The 20,976-nt window shown below is 37.1% G+C and overlaps 1 protein-coding gene across 4 annotated transcripts in view; it reads left to right on the top strand.

The window, feature by feature from the left end:
* LOC127867809 (bone morphogenetic protein receptor type-2-like) overlaps nt 1–20,976 on the top strand; it is a 63,484-nt gene that overhangs the window by 30,237 nt on the left and 12,271 nt on the right. For 3 of the 4 annotated variants that reach the window (XR_008043667.1, XR_008043668.1, XM_052409274.1), the window contains exons 5-12: nt 9,260–9,454; nt 12,896–13,127; nt 13,605–13,927; nt 15,638–15,807; nt 16,457–16,604; nt 17,440–17,576; nt 18,389–18,530; nt 20,513–20,974. Coding sequence is in view for 2 of the 4 variants with exons in the window: in XM_052409274.1 (XP_052265234.1) it covers nt 9,260–9,454; nt 12,896–13,127; nt 13,605–13,927; nt 15,638–15,807; nt 16,457–16,604; nt 17,440–17,576; nt 18,389–18,530; nt 20,513–20,974 (1,809 nt within the window). In the remaining 2 variants the exon portion in view is untranslated. The remainder of the gene's footprint in view (nt 1–9,259; nt 9,455–12,895; nt 13,128–13,604; nt 13,928–15,637; nt 15,808–16,456; nt 16,605–17,439; nt 17,577–18,388; nt 18,531–20,512; nt 20,975–20,976) is intronic. The other variant, XM_052409275.1, reaches the window with a different exon arrangement.

Genomic DNA, 20,976 nt, shown 5'->3' with positions numbered 1-20,976 from the left:
AATGTTAACAAAAGTATTGATTTGGACAAAATTATTTCTTTACTAAATTAATGCTCCCTCTTATTACACTTAAAGATTGTTTGGAATGGACATAATACGTCATAATTATAAGCAAACAATTAAGTGCAATCTGTTTATATAAATATATGTAAATGCCCTATAGTTATACCTTTAATTACACTTTTCAGACAAATACAAATAATGGCTTTAATTAAACTGTAATTACATACCGGTTAATAATTGATTAACTACATGTGCTGATAAATATAATTTTCAGTAAGAAGACATTTTTGGTAATAATCAGTGAAGCACGTACGTGTGTGTTATCAATTTCATTAAACTGTGTTTTTTCCCACCATTTTGGGAATGGGGCCGGGTCCCTTTGCATTGGGAAAATTTGCGTCATTTTTACTAAATTTAGGAAATTATATTGTTCATTTTTTGCTTACAAATGCTGTAAATTGAGAATAAAAGTGGTATTAATATTATAGTTACTAAGGTTTAACTTATAGAGCTGGATTTGAGATGAATTAAATGTTGACTTTTTGAAACATTTTATAGCTCACCCGAGCACAACGTGCTCATGGTGAGCTTTTGTGATCGCTTTTTGTCCGTTGTCCGTTGTCCGTTGTGCTGCGTCAACATTTGCCTTGTTAACTCTCTAGAGTCCACATTTATTGTCCAATCTTCATGAAATTTGGTCAGAAGATTGGTTTCAATGATATTTAAGATGAGTTCGAAAATGGTTACGTTTGCTTGAAAAACCTGGCTGCCAAGGGGCGGGGCATTTTTCCTTACATGGCTATAGTAAAATCTTGTTAACACTCTAGAGGCCACAGTTATTGTCTGATCTTCATAAAACTTGGTCAGAAGATTCATCCCAATAATATCTTGGACGAGTTCGAAAATGATGCCGGTTGGTTGAAAAACATGGCCGCCAGGGGGCGGGTCATTTTTCCTAATATGGCTATAATAAAACCTTTCCTTATATGGCTATATATGGCTATAGTAAAATCTTGTTAACACTCTAGAGGCCACATTTATTGTCCAATCTTCATGAAACTTGGTCAGATGATTCATCCCAATAATATCTTGGACGAGTTTGAAAATGATGCCGGTTGGTTGTAAAACATGGCCGCTAGAAGGCGGGGCATTTTTCCTAATATGGCTATAATAAAACCTTGTTAACACTCTAGAGGCCACATTTATTGTCCAATAACTTTAAAAGTTCTTAATATTTTTTCATGAAACTTGAAATATGGATAGAGGGCAATATGGACATTATGCACGTCATTTCATTTTGTTCCTACGTCAAGAATTCTGGTTGCTATGGCAACAAATAGACTAGAAATACTGCTGAAAATGGCGCTTTTTTGGATCCTGCGATAACTTTCAAAGTTCTTCATATTTTTTCATGCAACTTGAAACATGGACAGATGGCAATATGGACATTATGCACGTCATTCCTTTTTTGTTCCTACGTCAAGAATTCTGGTTGCTATGGCAACAAATAGACTAGGAATACTGCTGAAAATGGTGGTTTTCTGGATCCTGCGATTTTTTTCAAAGTTCTTCATATTTTTTCATGCAACTTGAAACATTGACAGATGGCAATATGGACATTATGCCCGTCGTTTCATTTTATTCATGCATCAAGAATTCTGGTGGCTATGGCAACAAATAGACTAGAAATACTGCTGAAAATGGCGGTTTTCTGGATCCTGCGTTCACTTTCAAAGTTCTTCATAATATTTCATGCAACTTAAAATATGGAAAGAAGGCAATATGGACATTATGCACATCATTTCATTTTGTTCCTATGTCAAGAATTCTGGTTGCTATGGCAGGTGAGCAACTTTGGGCCTTTCAGGCCCTCTTGTTTTGTTTAATCTTCAATTGGAAATGTTCAGGTCACATTTGGAAAAAATATATACTTATTATGCTCCCCCAAAATTTATTTTGGGGGAAGCATATAGTCGCCGATTCGTCTGTCCGTCCGTGTTTCCATGTGTCAGTCTGTGCACAGTTTTTGTACGGGCTATTTCTCAGCAGCTAATGACCGGAATTCAATGAAACTTTATGGGAAGCTTCACTACCAAGAGGATATGTGCATATCATCAGCGGGTTCTGGTCTGGATGATTTTTAACAGAGTATGCCCTTTGAAATTTTCCATTAACTGTACATATAGTGCAATTCTTGTCCGGGCTATTTCTCAGCAACTACCGTAATTACTCTATATTTTCGGACACTTAAAAATAATTAAATTTTTTCGTGTCCGAAAACTTAGATACGAGAAATATTCACAAAATACAGGTGTCCAAAAACTTTGAGTCGAAAATTGAAGTGTCCGAAAACAGCTTCAGTTGTATCAATCACTACCGGTAATAGCACGCACTTGTAAAATACCATGCCGTATAATATAAATTACAGTTATATATGTGTGCACTGCATTTCAAATAATTTTAAACGCTTAATTTATTTGACAGATAGTAACTACAAGGTTGTACTTTGACCAACAAGTTAAAAGATGAGCATGTGATGTACCGATACTCGCTAGTACGAACCCGTAATTAACGCAATAAAAAAGCAAACTATGAATTCTTTGTTTTTTCATTTCCGATATTTCTTGTCTAACACCTTCCATTGTTCGTAAAACTTGCAATAGGGTGCACCAAATTTTGAAACGTTAAGTATTTGTCACAGTTATTTTACTGAGATTTGGTAGTACCATTGCGGTATATAGTTGAACTGCTAATTGGCCCTACCCCTGGTAATTGTCATAAGGCTTATGCTTTCGGGCTACACCATTGTTTAATACCGGTTTACCAGGTTATTTACCCTATAACGCAAATGTAATGGTCCGTTGCCCTCAGGCATGCACCTGCAATGTTTTATGATGTTAATCCGGTTGTAAAACCCAGTGATCGAAGTGTCATTAGATATCGAAAACAGGACGGACATTTGGTAAAATTGCGCTGTAAAATATACTGTCCGAAAACTTAGAGACATTAATTATGGATGAAAACTCGTGTGTCCGAAAATTAAGAGTCACGAAACATAATTATTTTTGCTAAAAACAGGGGTGTTCGAAAACTTTGAGTGTCCGAAAACATAGAGTAATTACGGTAATAACCAGAATTCAATGAAACCTTATGGGAAGCTTTATTACCAAGAGGAAATGTGCATATTATCAGCGGGTTCTGGTCGGATGATTTTTCACAGAGTTATTGCCCTTTGAAATTTTCCATTAACTGTACATATAGTGCAATTTTTGTCCAGGCTATTTCTCAGCAACTAATGACCGGAATTAAATGAAACTTTATGGGAAGCTTCACTAACAAGAGGAGATGTGCAAATTATCAGCGGGTTCTGGTTGGATGATTTTTCACAGAGTTATAGCCCTTTGAAATTTTCCATTAACTGTACATATAGTGCAATTCTTGTCCGGGCTATTTCTCAGCAACTAATGACCGGAATTCAATGAAACTTTATGGGAAGCTTCACTACCAAGAGTAGATGTGCATATTATCAGTGGGTTCTGGTCGGATGATTTTTCACAGAGTTATAGCCCTTTGAAATTTTTCTATACAAAAATTCTTGTCCCCCCCAACCACTGTGCCCTCAAGACATTTCCTTTTATCTGAATATATAGTGCAATATTGTGACAAAAAAAACTTTGGGGAGCATCACCCGTCTCCAACGGTATCTTGTTTCCAATGGGAATGGGTCCCCAAATTTGAACGAAAAAAACACACGCTGTTAAACAATGTCCCAAAGTGTGCAAGCGCATCTGTGCTTCTGATTGGTAGGTCTCTGTCTATCATTAAAAAAAATCTGTTAGGCAATATATAGGGGTTGCCCTAATTTTGTTATTGAAGACAGATATTTTTGTTTTATAAGCAGGTTTGTGCAAAGAGTCATCACACAAGACAGACGGGATAAAGGGCTTGTGAACTTACCCCTTTCCTACTCAGAAGCAAAGTGAAAATGGCTATGTGCAAACAGCATAAAACCAGAACAGCCTGTGAGTAACTAACAGTCTGTTCAGGTTTTATGCTGTTTGCTGCCCATCAGTATCTGAGGGTTGGAAATGAAGCCTTTAAAATTTGAATCTAGTAAGAAAGGTATTTAATTGAATTTGATTTTCGGAGGGACTGCAAAGGCATGAAAATAGTATCCGACTAAGTGGTAGAGGGTTAAACAGAAAACCTCAGTATTTTTACTTGAATTTACTTGAGATATAATGAGCCATGATTTTGTCACTTCTACTTATTGCCCTTAATTAGAGCTGTCTGTCTTCAAAGTATTGTATGACAGTCGTCCCTGTGGCAGAGCTTTTTAGTTCAATGAACCTGTGATAACAGCCAATTATGTTTGGAAATGGCTTAACATTGAAGAGAAGCCTATTTTAGGTGAGGATTAGACCGTTGGTGCTTTTGCTACTTCGTTAATGCTTTATCTGAGAAGGAACAACAAAGTAAATGGAAAATTATTGATCATGTCTGCAACCTACGTGATCTGTCTGGTTTAGAATATATCTCTGGCCAAACTTCTATCTCTGTTTTAGTTGAACATTGTCTACATACTTTCATTCAGGGGGTCAACAATGCCTAATCAAGCACTTTCTGGTTGGTGTGTACATGTACTTAACAAATTGATATGTTGTTGCCTTTGGGACCTTCTGAAAATATGCTTGACACCATTTTCAAAATGTTTTTAATAACTTAAAGGAATGTAATATTAGTTTGACTTCACTAGCCTTTCATTTTGAGTGTAAATAAAATCTTTGACAGCATAGAAAATGATAGTCACATACAGTGAAGAACCTAAAATTTAAGATATTTAATACATGTAATGTATATGTATAAAAGTTATAATGTCAATGTCTTCGTATCAACTTACCAGTGTATACCATAATTACTCAATAACCTTTTTACACTTCAAAAAATGTCTGTCAAAAAAAGTTAAGTAGACAAATGAAAAATAAAAATTTAGAGACAACAAAAGGGGTTCCTGAAAATTAAGAGACCCTCTGAAAATATGGGATTGATGAGTTTCGATACAGGTATGTAATGTGTATAGCATCAGATGTACAAAGGTGAAGTAGTTTGTGTTGGTAAATTTTAATTACTGTTATATATTATTGTAATGTATATAAAAATATCACATGACTGTTTTTCAGAAATTTGCTCCAAGTCTTTTCTTTTACCACTGAGTTCAAAAATTATATAAGCTAATGATATACTTCGTAGTATTAAAGGTGCCGTCCAACAGATTTTGGCATGTATTAAAGCTTGTCATTAACTGCTTTAAATGCTTTATATTGATAAATTTAAACATTTGAACTAAAAATCTCCAGTAAAAAATAAGAATTCAATTTAAAAAAAAGAAGGAAAAACGTTAACCTCCACAGGGCTCGAACCACTGACCCCTAGAGTCATGGAAGCTTGGAGTAAAATGTCTCCCGACTTTACCACTCGACCATCCACGCTCAATGCGGAGGTATTTTTTTAGCTATATAAGCAATCCTCGTAGTTTCCCAAAATATAGATTCGCCTCGAATGACGCTTTAATCTGTTGGACAGTCCCTTTAACCTGTCAATAATAGAATAACAAATAATGCAAAATATGATTTTATTGTTCATAACTGTTGTGTAACACCGTCTATTGTTTTTGTAAATTGCCATATGGTTCAATACATTTTGGAGCATTAAGTTTTTGTCATTGATAACTTACTGAAGTCTATTACTGTTGGAAAACTATACGTTCAAAGCCAGCCACTCTTGGACTACCCAGTTCATGGACTTCCATTGCTAAGAAGGTTCTCTCAGGGACATAGAGGAGAAGATTCTTCCTTCCACTAATTCATCCAATGTTATCTCTTCCACTAATTCATCCAATGTTATCTCTTCCACTAATTCATCCAATGTTATCTCTTCCACTAATTCATCCAATGTTATCTAGAAAATGGACATACAGTTTATTTTGACTTTTTCCCTGGCAAGGTGCTTCAAATTATGGGGAAGAGGTTAGCCTGCATGAAAACAGCTGGATTATGCTAGTTGTTTATGCAATTGGAGCTGTACTTCCACTGATTGTGATTTTGAAGGAAGTGCAGGAACTTCAGATTCCACAAACAATCATTTGTTTGGCTAAAAGTGAGTTTCTAAAAATTATGAATGTCTTAAAACTTGGAGTAAACATTATCTGTGTGTGCAAAATGTTTAATGTAAATGTTATAAGATGCATTTAAGTCAATGTATGCATTAATCTTGTAATTGTCAAAACAGTCAGAAGAGCACATGGGTAAGAACATATCAGAATTTGATAGCCTTTAAAGTAAAAATAGGTTGCCCAATTCCGTTTCTTGAAGAAGTTCTTTTCTCCAAAAGTCAGGAATAAATTCCCTTAGCAACACATGTTTTTTAAAATGTTAATTCTAGTTGATTTTGGCTTCTGCCGAGACCTTTGAATTGGAACTAAATGAAAATGATTGGTTGAGTACATGTACATAAATTTATTTATAAAGGAAATATACCTGACTTTCTATTTCAGCCATGCTTTCTGATTACTTGCTTGTAGAACAGAGAAACACTGATTGGATTTCATAGAGTATAAAATCTGATGAAGTATAACACATGCATGTAGTAAAAACGTAAACCTGTAGCATTATTCATAGGCATATCAATATTTCCTGTGCATAGTTTGTTCTTCACATGCAAGGATTAACATTAAACCAGAAGAGAACAGAAAAGTATTACCATTACAGCAGTGTAGAACTGTATCGATGTCTTCTCAGTGGCAGTTGCACAATAAATCTTTTATGTGGTTATTTACATGTTTCGCATTCACATGTTTCGCATTCACATGTTATCAATACCCTGGCAGTTTGACAAATTGCACAATGAATAAAGAAGGTTTAATTGATCCTAAACGCACACTTATCTGCAAATAATATTCATGTATATGCAGATAAAATCTTTTTCATTGTCTTTTATGTATTTTGAATACACTGCAAAAATACATGTATGCCTGGTGTTTGACTCATTGTTGCTTGGTCATGCACAAAGGTGTTCAGATGTATGGGGTCATGGTTAACCCATAACCACTTAAATATGTATTTTGATGCATTTGTAGTCCCTAAGAAAGTAGAATTTAATTAAAAACCTTTATTACTAGATTGAAGTTTTAAAGGCTTCATTTCCAACCCTTAGATACTGATGAGCAGGAAACAGCATAAAACCTGAACAGACTGCGAGTTACTCACAGGCTGTTCTGATTTTATGCTGTTTGCACATAGCCATTTTTACTTTGCTTCCGATTGGGAAAAGTGAAAAAAAAAAAATTCAGTTAGCAAAACTTTAAAACTTTATATGGACAGATTTACTGTATATTAACATTTTGGTATCAGGATACAAACACCAACACATTCAAGAAAAGCTGCTAAGCCACTTGCTATTGAATCTCGTAAATCTTGAAATGTGTGTAGGAATGAGTTCTAATCCCAATTAGCGTGCTGTGGACAAATCTTAAGGCATCAGTTTTTACTTAAAGATTTCATTATTACAATCTTATTAGTACATTTTAGTATATTTTTGAAAAGTGGAATTTGCAACATTTTTATTACACCACGGTAAATGTAGTAGCTGTATAAGCGGAAATACTTCCTTATAATGTCAATTTAAGGAATGTTCCTTTCTTACTAAGGTGCATTTACTAAAAACATGTGTGTGTCATGTTTTCCCAACTAACTACAGTACTGTAAATGTGTCAATCCAAGAAAACAACTGGTCTTTTCTTTAATTGGAATACTTGATAAATGTTGGCAATGTCATTGACATATCACTTTAACATACATGTTTACTGTTGGCAATGTCATTGACATATCACCTTAGTCGGTTAACAAGATTATGTGATTCAAGCATGCTTCCCTGGTCCAGGGCTAAATGAAGTGGAATGATGCTGAAATAACATTGGTGAGGATTGGGTCCAAATTCCCCAATCAGTGCATGAACTTGTTAAGCAGATATAACTGTTTTACACTCATCTATCAATGGCCAATCCAGTGCAAACGTTTTGGCTTCTGTGGAAAACTTGAGCCAAAGATGTCTCAAATTGCCAGAAGTCAGGAAGGGCAGTCTAGACAATGTCAGCATTTCATTTATTAATGAAAGGTAGATAGACATGACTATCAACACTTGATGAAATGATGATAAGAAGAAATATTGGTTGTCTTTTTTCTAACAGAAGGTTTCCTTATAGAACCACATTTTAAATATTTTGACACAATGAGAACATAGTGGTATTTCTTTTTAAAGAATGTATTGTTTTCAGTTTTTCCACATAATGAGTGTATTACACTGACTTATTATTTTAGGAAAAATGTGCTTGTAAGAACGCTTCCTTAAACCTTTCCCTCATAAGAAGCAAAGTGAAAATGACTTTTGCAACCAGCATAAACCAGAACAGCCTGTGAGTAACTCGCAGTCTGTTCAGGTTTTATGCTGTTTGCTGCTCATCAGTACCTTATGGTTGGAAATGAAGCTTTTAAAACTTGAATTAAGTAATAAAGGTATTTAATTAAATTTAACTTTCTATAGGTCTACAAATGGGTCAAAATACGTATCTAAGTGGTAAAGGGTTAATGTTTTGAAGATTCTCTTCTCTTTCTTAACAGTTTTGCATGAAAACATACTAGTAGAGAGTTGACTCATAAAAACAAGTTCAGACAGTTTTATTGTTAAAACACCATAAATAATACAGGAAAATAACTGAAATCATTTACGTTAGTGCTGTTTTTTAGTTCAAATATTGTTATTTCAGCGGTCTGTAGATTAGGTCGATGGTTTCATAGGAGGCCAGAGGCGTATAATTTTTTGACGCATGTAAATATGTTTGCTGGATAGACTGAGGCCACACTATCTAAAGACTAAAAATGTACCCCAGCACTCAAGAAAGTTCGGACACCTTTTGTTGCAATTTCTTGCCATTTAGTTGTTACTGAAAGAATTTTGAATTTTATGTGGTCTTGTACTGTGGGGAGGAGTTCAGCGTACCCGTAGGAAACCATCCTGTCCGGTATGGTGACCACAAACCAAACTCACATGCTTTAAGCAATAAGGATTGAATCCAGGTCGCCTAGGTGAGAGGCACAAGTACCAACCACTGTGTAAACTGGACAGCCCTCTCTTAATTTGAATATTGCAAACTTGACTACTGATCTACAGATCTCTACTACCAGAATGTATCTTGTTTTAGGGTGCTGGAATGATGTGGACGACAAGAAAAGCTGTGAGTCGAGCCAGTGTATCCCGTACGAGAAGAATCACTATAGTCACCGACAGACCAACAACTCCTACTTCTGCTGTTGCTATGGTAACCTGTGCAACAACAATGTCTCCACAGAGATTGTTCCTTTCAACAAGACCTCCACTACAGAACCAACAGGTCCAGGTAGGTTACCTTTAAAAAACCTGCACAATTTTACAAAATGAGCCTTGTTCTGATTAAACTGGGCTCTATTCATGTGCGTTAAGTATCGTCCCTGATTTGTCTGTGCAGTTTGCACAGGCTAATCAAGGACTACAATGTCTGCCTAAACTGGAGTTTTGCTAAAAAGACTCTGTCTTCAATGAAACAAAAAATACCATAAAAGCAGAAAGTGTTGTCTCTTTTTAGCCTGTGTAGAGTGCTTATGCTAATTTGGGATAACACTTTGCGCATATGCATAAGACCAGTTTTCCCCGAACGAGGGCCAAATGATTGATTGACAATTCTTATATACCATTACTGTTTTTAGCTCACCTGAGCACAACGTGCTCAGTTGTGCTCATGGTGAGCTTTTGTGATCGCCTTTTTCCGTCGTCCGTCTTGCGGCGTCAACATTTGCCTTGTTAACACTCTAGAGGCCACATTAGTTGTCCAATCTTCATGAAATTTGGTTAGAAGATTGGTCTCAATGATATCTTGGTTGAGTTTGAAAATGGATACGTTTGCTTAAAAAAACATGGCTGCCAAGGGGTGGGGCATTTTTCCTTATATGGCTATAGTAAAATCTTGTTAACACTCTAGAGGCCACATTTATGGTCTGATCTTCATGAAACTTGGTCAGAAGATTCATCCCAATAATATCTTGGACGAGTTCGAAAATGATGCCGGTTGGTTGCAAAACATGGCCGCCAGGGGACAGGGCATTTTCCTTATATGGCTATAGTAAAACCTTGTTAACACTCTAGAGGCCATATTTATTTTCAGATCTTCATGAATGATATCTTGGATGAGTTCAAAAATGGTACACTTTGCTTGAAAAACATGGCTGCCAAGAGGTGGGGCATTTTTCCTTATATGGATATAGTAAAATCTTGTTAACACTCTAGTTTGTTCAATGCCATCCACAGAAAATACACGTTTTAGCAGGGTCTAACCTTCTCTGTAATTATACGGCATAATACTGTATTGCCTCTGGAACTTTGAGTCGCATTAGGAATCCCAACAATACTTGATTATTGGCATACACTGCTTGAATTGTCCTGAGATGTGATACAGTTTTGAATAAAACAGTCTCTTTCAAAATTGCCTATATTGTTTTTGTGTGGACTTTGGTCGTTTTTATAGGGAATTGTATGGAGTTTTTATTGAGATGTTATGGAGTTTGTATGGAAATCATGAAAATACATCAATATGCAATCTTGTAATTTTATCTTGATGATCTGGTATTTCTTTCGATTACTTTTTGTCTATTTTTTGGGACTTGTTGAGCATTTTGTTCTATGGAGGGAACAATTATAATAAGGTTGACATCTGCGACTTGAAGGGTTTCTGCCTAGAACAAAAAAAAATGATGTAAGCTTTTGATTTCGTATCGTTTCCATGAAAACATAAATGTATCTTATTTATAATCTCAAGGACCCGTATGGAAATAAAGGCTTCTCTGGTTTAACGTATCCTTGGTGATAGGCAGCATGTCATTCTTCTCTTAAGCCTTTACGTAGTTAACTTCCTGTATTGCGGTCTGTATTTCTCCAGCGTATGTTTGCATACATATGAGCCTCGCTCTGTGAAAAGGGGATTAAATGCATGTGCGTTAAGTGTTGTCACAGATTAGCCTGTGCAGTCTGCACAGGCTTATCAGGGACAACACTTTATGCTTAAACTGGATTTTTGCAAAGAACAGACTTTCTGTAAACGAAATATACCATAAAAGCGGAAAGTGTTGTCCCTGATTAGCCTGTGCGAAGTGCACAGGCTAATCTGGGATGACACTTTACGCACATGCATTAAACCCCCTTTTCACAGAGCACAGTACATTAATATTGAAATATGTGACTATGCAATGTTATTTGTACTTGCAAGTGCCGTAGGCCACATGGCAATAAACATTGAATCTTGAATCATGAAACTATATTTCTCCATTAAGGCACCACACATGGTTTCCTCATTAAATTATCTGAGGGTATCACATATAAATGGTGTGTGTAGGCTGGTTTTGGCCAAAAAAAAAGGTTTTATAAATTATCTGGCTATTTGAGACAAATTGTGCACAATTTACATTTTTTAATTTCGAGGCTGTTGCTAGACCCATCTGCAATATATAGGACCACAATGGAATTCCACATTTAATATTGTATTTATGATGAGGGATTGAATAAACAATCATAACTTTCTTAGCTAGCTTTGACCATTGAAGACAGATAATTAAGCAATTAATAACTCCCCAGATAGTTGTTCATCTCATTTCTGGAGTTAATCACAATGCCAATTTTATTGTTTTACGTAATAATTGCCATTATTATAATATGCCGTAGGGGGAGCGATATGGTTTTGGCCCTATCCTTTCTCCCATCCTTCTGTCCGTCTAGAATACTTTTGTGTCTGGAGCCGTTATTTCAAACTGCTTTTGCTGATTTCATTGTCGCAATCCATTTGCAAATTACTTAATATGATCGGAACTTGATATGAGTGTATATAAGAGGATGATGCATGTCAAATTGCAACACAAACCATTTGTCAATATTGGAATTATGGCCCTTTTTGTCTTGAGCTGTATCTCCAATAACATTGTTCTAAACCATCTGTCGCTGAGTAACATGAAAAACCCAAGAGGCAAGCCCAATATCAGTCATTGAGGTCAAAGACCACAAATGTTAACCCTTTGCATGCTGGGAAATTTGTCGTCTGCTAAAATGTCTTCTGTTGAATTTCTAAAATTAGCATTTTCTTCATTTTTTTTTCAAAGAATATTATCAGAATAGCAAACAGTTTGGATCCTGATGAGACGCCACGTTCTGTGGCGTCTCATCTGGATCCAAACTGTTTGCAAAGGCCTTCAAAATTCGGTTCCAGCGCTTAAAGGGTTAATGAATTATTTTTAATTAAGTCACTTCACTTTACATTAAAGGATTATGTGATATCTTTCTACAGTATTTCTCCTTATGGTATTTCTCCTCAAGGGTCAAGGTCAAAGTCACTCTGAGGTCAAATGTTATAAAACTTTGATTAAATATGCCAAAGGTTTGTGCCATACATCAAGTGATTTTCCTTTGCCGTGATTTACTTGGTCATCGTTATCAGTGAGGAACATGCAAGACCCATGTCCCTATGGCCAGTTGATATCAAATCAACAAATTTGCTTGTGTAAACATGTTTTGTGTTTGTGTAAGTATAATTCTTGAAAACTGCACTTGGAATGCACATTTTGGAGCGGTTAAACAAACAAGTGAAATTATGATTTGCTTGGTGGACACTTAAATTCATGGTTCATTTCAACCAAGAAATCCACACAAAATACTGTCCCAGGAATAATAATGGTTCACAGTATTAAACATGCCCTACTTTTGCCATTATGCAACCTTATTTTTCTAAACCCCATTGTAACACTAGTTGTCTTACTTTCAGTTTTGCGTCCGATGCGTGACCCAACATACAGAGAAAGGACGATCATAATATCCTTGTTGTCAGTGTTCTCGGTAGCAGTCATCATTCTGGCAACCTACTTCGTGTATCGATGCTGCTTTCAACCTCAACACGTGCCCGTGCTGACGACAAACGCTACTGAAGAAGAACCAGAGCCCACATTCGACATCGACAAACTGAAAATCAGCTGTCAGATCACAAAGGGCCGTTACAGGTCACAATATACTAAATACTTTTCTTATATATAAATCAATGCGAAAGCTACTACTTGCAGCAAAAATAAATGTAACAATTTGCTCATGCTCATTCCCCCCCATAAAGATACCTTTTGAAAAAAGCATTCCTTACTGAATCGATTTAAAAAATAAAAAAAGGTATGTCATGTTGTTTGCAAGAAAGTACGCGGCACAAATCAAGGTCAACTGTTTTTGCACATTCTTTTTTTGTCCTTTTTTCTATGGGAATGTAACCTGTTTCAGTGCTGTTTTATTATAGTCTCTAAATTTTCTTATTTCATTGATTTAGTAGTAAACACCTATATCTTATCTTATCAATATCTTCAAAAGATAAAACCTGAACAACTTTCTATAGTGTGAATATTGCCATTAAGTTAAATATGTGGATTAATATAATATTAATATACAGCCGCACATGATTTGATTATTTAATTTAATGTAACCTATAACTACAGTGAGGTGTGGAAGGGTTCCCTCAACGAACAGGATGTGGCGGTTAAAATCTACACACCCAGCTATAAACAGTATTATTACAATGAGAAGTACATATATTCCCTGCCGTTCATGGAACATGAGAATGTTCTCAAGTTTATTGGTGGGGAGGAGCGGATACTTCAGGACGGAACAGTCCAACATCTGCTGGTGCTCGAGTACATACCAGACGGAACGCTGCTTAACTACCTGAAGAACAACACATTTGATTGGTTCACCATGTGCAAGCTGTGTCACACGCTAGCTCGGGGAATGTCTCACCTTCACACGGAACAAGGGTCTGGAGGTATGAGAGAATAGTTGGGAACTGTTGAAACACACAACACTGACCCAATTTATGTACCAATGGTAGTTTCCTTTAGATAATTGTTCACAAATATATTCTGAAGTTTATATGGTATGTGATTTAGAAAAGAATTTAAATGGGTCTGCTTGTTTTATATGGTACTCCAAGACAAGGGTTTTCAAAGTCTACTGTATTCTGGAATAAATTTATTCTTCATTTCTGGGTGCTTTTTGACACACTGATCTGCATAAAGAGAGATAAATTAGGATATTACTAGAAATTAAACCGTGTGTTTGTTTAAAAGTCTCATGCTATTCAACTATTGTGTTTAAAAGTCTCATGCTATTCAACTATTGCAGTCAGTTGCTTTGGAAGCTACATGTACACTGAGATTTTAATTGCAATGTATCAATTGTCTATATGTTGTATTATATGTTAGCTGAATGGCAATTCAAAAACCATTTCCAGAATTAATGGAAAAAAATACAACAACAACAACAACAGTCTCCCAAATCATATGCAGCATTTTCTATTTAAAGTCATGAGAGATGATGGGAATCATAGAGGGGATAAAACAATCTTTCTCTATACATTGTATACACTTGATGAGTGGTATTTGGTACATACCAGTTTACACAAGTATTACAATGGCTCTAACGCTTAAACTTACTCTAACTACACTGTTGTAGATTATGACCACTGCAAATGCACCTGTATCATCCAACCTAACTTTAAAGGGACCTTTTCACGTGTTGATAAATTAAAAAAATATTTTCAGATTCACAATTTTTCGTTGTAGTTATGATATTTGTGAGAAAACAGTAATACTGAACATTTGCCATGCTCTAAAATATCCATTATATGCATCTTTTGACGATTTAAAAACCTAAAAATTATAAAGCGTTGCAACGTGAAATAAATAATTTAGAGAGTTCTGTTGTTGTCGTTACATTTTGTGACGTTAAGAGGATTTCTTATATAAAGTATAAAATACATCACTCATTGTATGAGCACGGATAGCCAAGTGGTCTAAGCGATAGACTTACTCCAGGGTTCAGTGGCTCTAGCCCAGTTGAGGTTTACTTTTATTTTTATTATTTTATTCTAATCTTGTTTTTCACTGGAGCTTTTTAGATCCAATGTTTACATTTATCAATATAAAGCATTATTGGCAAACTCAAATACATGCCAAAATCTGTGAAAAGGCCCCTTTTACCCTGGCCATGACATCAATTGGATTTAATTAATTAAAATATGCTGTCCAGCAGGAACCAGATGCGTCTGTTTCATGATCTATAGCTTCTTTTTAGCATTAATACATGTATAGCACATAAATGTTAATATGTCAGGTGTTCAGAATGAATAATTTACTGTTACTAATACCAATAAATATTACCAATAAACAATTGTGTTTAGTTGGGAACTACATATAGCAAAAATGTCATCTTAAAGACTTTGCCCTTTCAGACAAAGCATAAATGACATTTGCTGTAAAAAATTGGACTGAATAAACAACCAGTGTCGGTATGTTAGGTCTGAATTTTATATGTAAACAGGATGTTTTAGTGTCAGACCAATATAGGATTCAATAATCCAAAAGCAAATTTATATAGTATTTGTTAGAAGAAGGAGACTTCTTGTAACACAGGCTCAATGGGTCCTTTAGAAAAATGAAACAGGCCAAAATTGTTAGCCATTTCTCATTTTCAGATATATTCAAGCCGACTGTGGGGCACAGGGATCTGAACAGCCGTAATGTGCTGGTCAGGCAGGATCTGAGCTGTGTGATCGCAGACCTGGGCTTCTGTACATCGGCCAAAGGATCCAACGTCATACTCAAGGGGCGAGTAGAAAATGCAGAGCAGACCTCACTCACTGATGTAAGTCTGAAATTAATAATCCAATTACTGGGCATTAATCAAATTGGGCCTCGTGCTGCTAAGATGAGATTTTAAACAAACAATAACATTAGGCCAAAGTGTCGTTCCTGGTTAGCCTGTGCAGACTGCACAGGTGGGATAACACTACGCACATGCATTAAGCCCAGTTTTCCCAGAACAAGGGTTAATTGATAAACATTAGGTCTCTGAAATTTTCACTTATACTGATTGTAACTGAGAAGTTTGTGTCAGAGTATAGAGAAAAGGTGTAAAACAGCAGCAACTAAATATTAGCTGCTAATCTAGAATGGTAACTGCAAAAGATTCTTTTTATCAAATATGTCCCTACACTCTTGATAGTGTTTAGCTGTTGGGGAAGGTTTGCAAACTATTATCATATAGTCTTTTTTTTAGCATTTTCACAGACTATAGGTAATAGAGGACAGGGAGGTAGTTTCATGAAACATATACTTCCAATTATGTAAAGTATAAAAAATTATGCAGAATTTTATGCAAAATTGTATGTATTACTGTTCTCTTACAGCAACTTAATTTAACTTAATCGTAAATTTCTCAGTTCTAGATTGATACTACACGAACTGGTCTCGTACAAAAGTTCTCTCATTAATCATTAATTTCTCAATTAAAGATTGGCACCCTACGCTACATGGCCCCAGAGTTGTTGGATGGAGCGGTGAACCTGCGGGACTGTGAGGCGTCCCTAAAGCATATTGACATCTACGCACTGGGCCTCGTCCTGTGGGAGATCTCCTCACGCTGTGCCGACCTCTATCAAGGTCAGTCTATAGCTGCTCTCATATCAAGCAATGTCACTCAATAGCTGTTCAGATTTCTTTCCATGGCAGTCTATATCCACTCCAACCTCTATCAAGGTAAGTGTGTAGTTGCTCCGGCATATTTCAAAATCAGTCTTCTGCTGCTCCATGTCAGTTTATGGCTGCTCCATGTCAGTCTATGGCTGCTAAATGTCAGTCTATGGCTGCTCCATGTCAGTCTATGGCTGCTCCATGTCAGTCTATGTCTGCTCCATGTCAGTCTATGGCTGCTCGGTGTCAGTCTATGGCTGCTCCATGTCAGTCTATGGCTGCTAAATGTCAGTCTATGGCTGCTCCATGTCAGTCTATGGCTGCTCCATGTCAGTCTATGGCTGCTACATGTCAGTCTATGGCATCTAAATGTCAGTCTATGGCTGCTCTGTGTCAGTCTATGACTGCTCCATGTCAGTCTATGTCTGCTTCATGTCAGTCTATGGCTGCTTCATGTCAGTCTATGGCTGCTCCATGTCAGTCTATGGCTGCATCATGTCAGTCTATGGCTGCTTCATGTCAGTCAATGGCTGCTCTATGTCAGTATATGGCTGCTCCATGTCAGTCTATGGCTGCTCCATGTCAGTCTATGGCTGCTCCATGTCAGTCTTCTGCTGCTCCATATCAGTCTATGGCTGCTCCTTGTCAGTCTATGGCTGCTCCATGTCACTCTATGGCTGCTCCATGTCAGTCTATGTCTGCTCCATGTCAGTCTATGTCTGCTCCATGTCAGTCTTTGTCTGCTCCATGTCAGTCTATGGCTGCTCCATTTCATTTGTGACTGCATAAAAAATATGTGTTATAGGCTGTCCAATGCCTGAGTTTGCCCTGCCCTACCAACATGAGGCAGGGAACCACCCGACGTTTGAGGAGATGCAGCTACTGGTTTCCAGGAACAAGGTGCGACCAAAGTTCCCTGAGGTCTGGAAGGAATACAATCAGGTATGTCTAGAGTATAAAAATGAAAAAGAGAAAAACACTACAGAAATATTTGTATACCTTTCTGCGTAGATTAGGGATGTTCTGCCTGTTCCACTGGTAGAGCCTCGCTTATGCCCCCAGTAGGGGGGCATATAGCAGTTTAATTGTCTGTCAGTCCGTCAGTCTTGTCAGTCTGTGCGTCCGTCCGAAAACTTAAGCATAACTGGCCATAACTTTTTCAATATTGAAGATAGCAACTTGATATTTGGCATGCATGTGTATCTCATGAAGCTGCACATTTTGAGTGGCGAAAAGTCATGGTCATCCTGCAAGGTCAAAAGTAAAAAAATACAATCCAAGGGAAGTAATAAGGTTTAAAAGGAATATAATTTCTAAACCTGCCAAATGATATATTTAAATTTTATTTCAAAGCAGCGCAATAGGGGGCATTGTGTTTCTGACAAACACATCTCTTGTCTTAGTCATTAATGTGCTATTATTGTTGATAAAATAATTTGGCACGCACCATTGTCAATCATCATAAGATGCTTGTCATGTGTAACACCTGTCCTACTTCTGCAAAGGCCAAGATAGCTCTTAAAGGTCAAAGTTGGCCATTAAAGACCTTTACTATTCTTTTCCCTATATTTATGGAATTTTAGCTCACCTGAGCAATCATTAAAAGATTGATGTAGGTAGGGGCAGTTTATGCAAAATTTGACCAAAAATTAAAAGTAATTCTTAAAAATTCTGATTGGAAGAATACTCTTTATTCTTAAACTTAAGTCTGAGAATTGTTTGATGAATACAGGCCGTGTGTTTTGCGGTTCCAGACAATCCGAGTCCTCAAGGAGACAATAGAGGAATGCTGGGACCAGGACGCAGAAGCCAGACTCACCACGATCTGTGTCGAGGAGAGGATTGCTGAACTGAAGGCTCTCTGGTGCCATGACAACCGCAATAAAGCAAACAAAGGTTAGTTTCTTTTATATGTGCTTCATTTGAGAATCGTTTTGGCAATTTGGCTTAATGCATTTGCTTTAAGTGTCGTCCAAGATTAGTCTGTCCAGTCTAATCACGGACAGCACTTTCAGCACAGGCAGGATATTTGTTTAAGGGAGACTTCCTTTTAACAAAAAATTCCTAAAAAGCGGAAAGTGTTGTCCCTAAATAGCCTATGTAGACTGCGCAGGCTAATCTGGGGTGATACATTACGTACATGCATTATGCCTGGTGTGCCCAGAATGTGGCTCATTTTGCCATGTAAGTAAATTTATACCTGAATATATATTGCACATTTTGTAAAGAAGTTAACGGTATTAAAGTTTTTGTTTTGGCCTCAAAAAAAGTTCATTTCACTCATTCATTTGTATGTAGTGTTTGTTTAATTTTTATTCCCCCAGTAGGGTGGCATATTTTTGTTTAATTTTTATTCCCCCAGTAGGGTGGCATATAGCAGTTGAACTGTCCGTCAGTCCGTCTGTCTGTCTCTCTGTCAGTCTGTGAGTCCGTCTGAAAACTTTAACATTGGTCATAACTTTTTCACTATTGATGATAGCAACTTGATATTTGGCATGCATGTGTATTTCCTGGAGCTGAACATTTTGAGTGGTGAAAGGTGAAGGTGAAGGTCATCCTTCAAGGTCAAATGTGAAATATTCCGTCCGTCTGAAAACTTCAACATTGGCCATAACTTTTTAAATATTGAAGATAGCAACTTAATATTTGTGCATGTGTATCTCCTAGAGCTGAACATTTTGAGTGGTGAAAGATAAATATCAAGGTCATTCTTCAAGGTCAAATGTCAAATATTCCGTCCGTCCGAAAACTTTAACATTGGCGATAACTTTTTAAATATTGAAGAAAGCAACTCGATATTTGGCATGCATGTGTATTTCATGGAGCTGCACATTTTGAGTGGTGAAAGGTCAAGGTCATCCTTCAAGGTCAAAGGTCAAATTTTGCAATATTGAAGATAGCAACTAGATATTTAAAATGCATGCATATCTCATGGAGCTGCACATTTTTGAGTGGTGAAAGGTCAAGGTCATCCTTCAAGGTCTAAGGTTGAAAAGATGGCTTCAAAGCGGCGCAATAGGGGGCATTGTGTTTCCGACAAACAAATCTCTTGTTTTTTATGCCCCCAGATCGAAAGATCGGGGGTATATTGTTTTTGGCCTTTCTGTCTGTCTGTCTGTCATTCATTCATTCATTCATTCATTGTTTGTGTCCCAAAACTTAAACCTTGGTTAAAGTTTTGCAATAACTTTTGCATTATTGAAGATAGCAACTTGATATTTGGCATGCATGTGTATCTCATGGAGCTGCACATTTTGAGTGGTGAAAGGTCAAGGTCATCCTTCAGTGTCAAAGGTCAAATATATGGCTTCAAAGCGGCGCAATAGGGGCATTGTGTTTCTGACAAACACATCTCTTGTTTATACATTAAAATATGAACATTTTTAGCTTATCTGATGACAACGTGCTCCTGGTGGACTTTTGTGTTGGCTTTTTGTCTGTTGTGCCTGGTAAGCCATGTGAACACCCTTTAGGTCACATTTATTGTCCAATCTTCATTTAACTTGGTCAGAAGATTCGTCCCAATCATGTCTTGGCCTAGTTAGAAACTGGGGCATGTGAGATCAAAAACAAGGTCTCTAGGTCAAATTAAAAGAAAGCTTGTTAATACTCCTCTAGATGTCACATTTATAGTCATCTGTCCATCTGTTCATTGGTCTGTAGACAAAAACGGTGTGGGAGGCGTTCTTCACTTATAAAGCATGCAACATTCAAACTTACAACCATGGTTCCTCATGATTTAAAGTTGTTCATTTGCAATTGTTATCCTCCTATGTAATGCCCATTTGTATACTAAATATTTCTTTGACATCCTGCTATATATTACAATATGTGGTGTCAGGGGGGTATTTTTTAGTCACTTTTTTGACATCTTATAGTGTATACAGGTGTCACCCCAACAATCAACACCGCCTTGCTATCTCACGCAAACACCAACTCCAGGCCTGGTTACCACGGCAACGGTAACACTCAGTGGGGCGGTCTCAGTTCCGCCTCGGAATCCACAGCTCCGAACATCGCAGCAGACGGCAACACATCGGCATTGATTAGAAACGACATTCACAACAGCACGGGCGGCATTTCAGGCATGTCTCTCAGTGAGTCCACATCAGTATTGCCCCAGAGTTGGAGCGGTGATCGCCATGGCAGCTTCTCCACCTCCACCATGGAGACCACTGTCGCTGTGACGCCTGGGGAGCCGCTGGTGGCGCCACCTAGCCACCCGAAGTCGCAGAACATCAACCTTCTGATGAATCAGCCAGTGCCGCGTCACCAGGGTCGCAACCCGATCGTGGAGAGAAACACGCACAAACGCAGCGACGAGGAATTGGCGGTGGTCGGT

Source organism: Dreissena polymorpha, chromosome 2 (genome assembly GCF_020536995.1).
Source record: "Dreissena polymorpha isolate Duluth1 chromosome 2, UMN_Dpol_1.0, whole genome shotgun sequence".
In the NCBI taxonomy this organism is placed as follows: Eukaryota; Metazoa; Mollusca; class Bivalvia; order Myida; family Dreissenidae; genus Dreissena; species Dreissena polymorpha.
This window is presented reverse-complemented; position numbering and strand designations above follow the sequence as displayed.